Below are 1,725 nucleotides of genomic sequence, written 5' to 3'. Positions count from 1 at the left end.
AAAAAAAACTACCTTAAAATTAGTTCAAATATCGTAACATTTGAGGTGTTTTTACAGATTTCTGACTTGAATGCAGCAGATAAAGAGTAATGAGGACACGCTCTCCGTCCAGTTTAAAAGGGGAAATCGGTGGCGGTGCAACAACCGTGCCGTCTGTTTATCGGTCCCCGGAACAACAAAAACATGCGCGAAAGTTCCGCCTACTACTAAAAGAAACATTTCTGACTGCATTGTCCTAAAACCACATTCGTAACTTCTCGTATTTATTTAAGTAAGTGTTGTTAAATGTTAGTGACCAGAACCAGTCAGTGCGATGTAACGTTACTTTTATCGCAGGTTTGCTCATCTTCATTGTTGTTTAAACTAACTTGGCTAACTTTTTTAGCCTGCCTAGCTGTAGTTGCTTTCGTAAAATTATCGCCTTAATGAAGCGTGCAGAGTATATAAAAGTTTACAGGTACAGTAGCGAGATAAAATGTTGACACGCTTTGAGTTAGTTTTGTCACTTTTGACTTTACACGTCCCGTTTTCTAAAGTTGTCCATTAGCGAGCTAACGTTAGCCTGCTAACTCGGTATCGCCGTGATGTTTGCCACTTGCTAACATGATGCTTTGGTTTTTAACCTTGCTAACTGTAGTGTAATGGGGCTAAAAATTACATTTTAATATTTTAAATATATGTTTATATTATATAGGAGCCACAAATTTACCGCATACTGTTTGTGATAATCCAGTTTTCTCTGTATTGGGAGCTGAGATTTATTATGGAGCCAGGAACACCTGATCTGTAGAAATATAATATTTTATAACTAATAAAAGAATGTGTTGTAATATTTTATTCTTTATCAAAACAATCATATTAGGATTCTCTTACAAATATGCTTGGAGTGAAGATGCTGATTTTCTCATCTAAACTGGAGTGTTTACTTTGATTTCTATGTGAAAACTGCTATTACAAATAATCAGATATACTGGAACAAATCCACCTTGACTGCACCAAAGTGTTGGTATCTGCTGTTATTCTCAGTTATTGTTTGATCACGTTTTCCTTTTTTTTTCATGTATTTCTAATGTTATGTATGTAATTAACGTGTCACTCTCTTGGCAGTCTAAATTTGTCCCCTTTGCACAATTGTTTGAATAAATATTTACAGATTGTTTGTAACTGCACAGCAGCTTTCACTGATTGTTTAATCTGTTTGATGTCTTTCTATATTCCCCCTACAATCATCTTAAATCCTATTATAACGTTTCTTTCTTCTTCATTTCAGGGACCCAAAATGATCAATAAATAACAGTGAATCAGAAGAGCAGGAGCGGTGCAGGAAAAAATGCCTCTCAAAGTGCCTGGAGGCCAAGCCAGAGGAGACTACTCTGCAGTTCAAGTAGCTGTTCGAGTTCGGCCCCTGCTTCCCAAAGAGCTTCTCCACTGTCATGAAAGTTGCATCACTGTGGACGCTGAACTCCATCGAGTTACTTTGGGCCACGACCGACATTTTCTCTGTGACTACCTGTTTGAAGAAAGTTGCTGTCAGGAAGAGGTTTATTCTCTGTCCGTTGAACCACTCATAGATGCTTTTTTCCAAGGCTTCAATGCCACAGTCTTTGCTTATGGGCAGACAGGCTCAGGCAAGACATACACTATTGGAGAAGCTAATATTAGTAAGTTTTGTGTTTTTGTAATGTTTTTCACTAAAATATCTGAGTTCAAAAATAGAAGTTAATT

The 1,725-nt window shown here is 37.1% G+C and overlaps 1 protein-coding gene across 1 annotated transcript in view; it reads left to right on the top strand.

Annotated features, from left to right (window-relative positions):
* Positions 1-193: 193 nt before the first annotated feature.
* Positions 194-1,725, top strand: part of LOC106534777 (kinesin-like protein kif7) — a gene marked incomplete in the record, with an annotated part of 4,556 nt that continues 3,024 nt past the window's right edge. The window contains 2 exon segments of the mRNA XM_014031530.1: positions 194-271; positions 1,271-1,661. Of these exon segments, the coding sequence (XP_013886984.1) occupies positions 1,331-1,661 (331 nt within the window).

The sequence above is a fragment of the Austrofundulus limnaeus genome, unplaced genomic scaffold (genome assembly GCF_001266775.1).
Source record: "Austrofundulus limnaeus strain Quisiro unplaced genomic scaffold, Austrofundulus_limnaeus-1.0 Scaffold1267, whole genome shotgun sequence".
Classification (NCBI taxonomy): Eukaryota; Metazoa; Chordata; class Actinopteri; order Cyprinodontiformes; family Rivulidae; genus Austrofundulus; species Austrofundulus limnaeus.
This window is presented reverse-complemented; position numbering and strand designations above follow the sequence as displayed.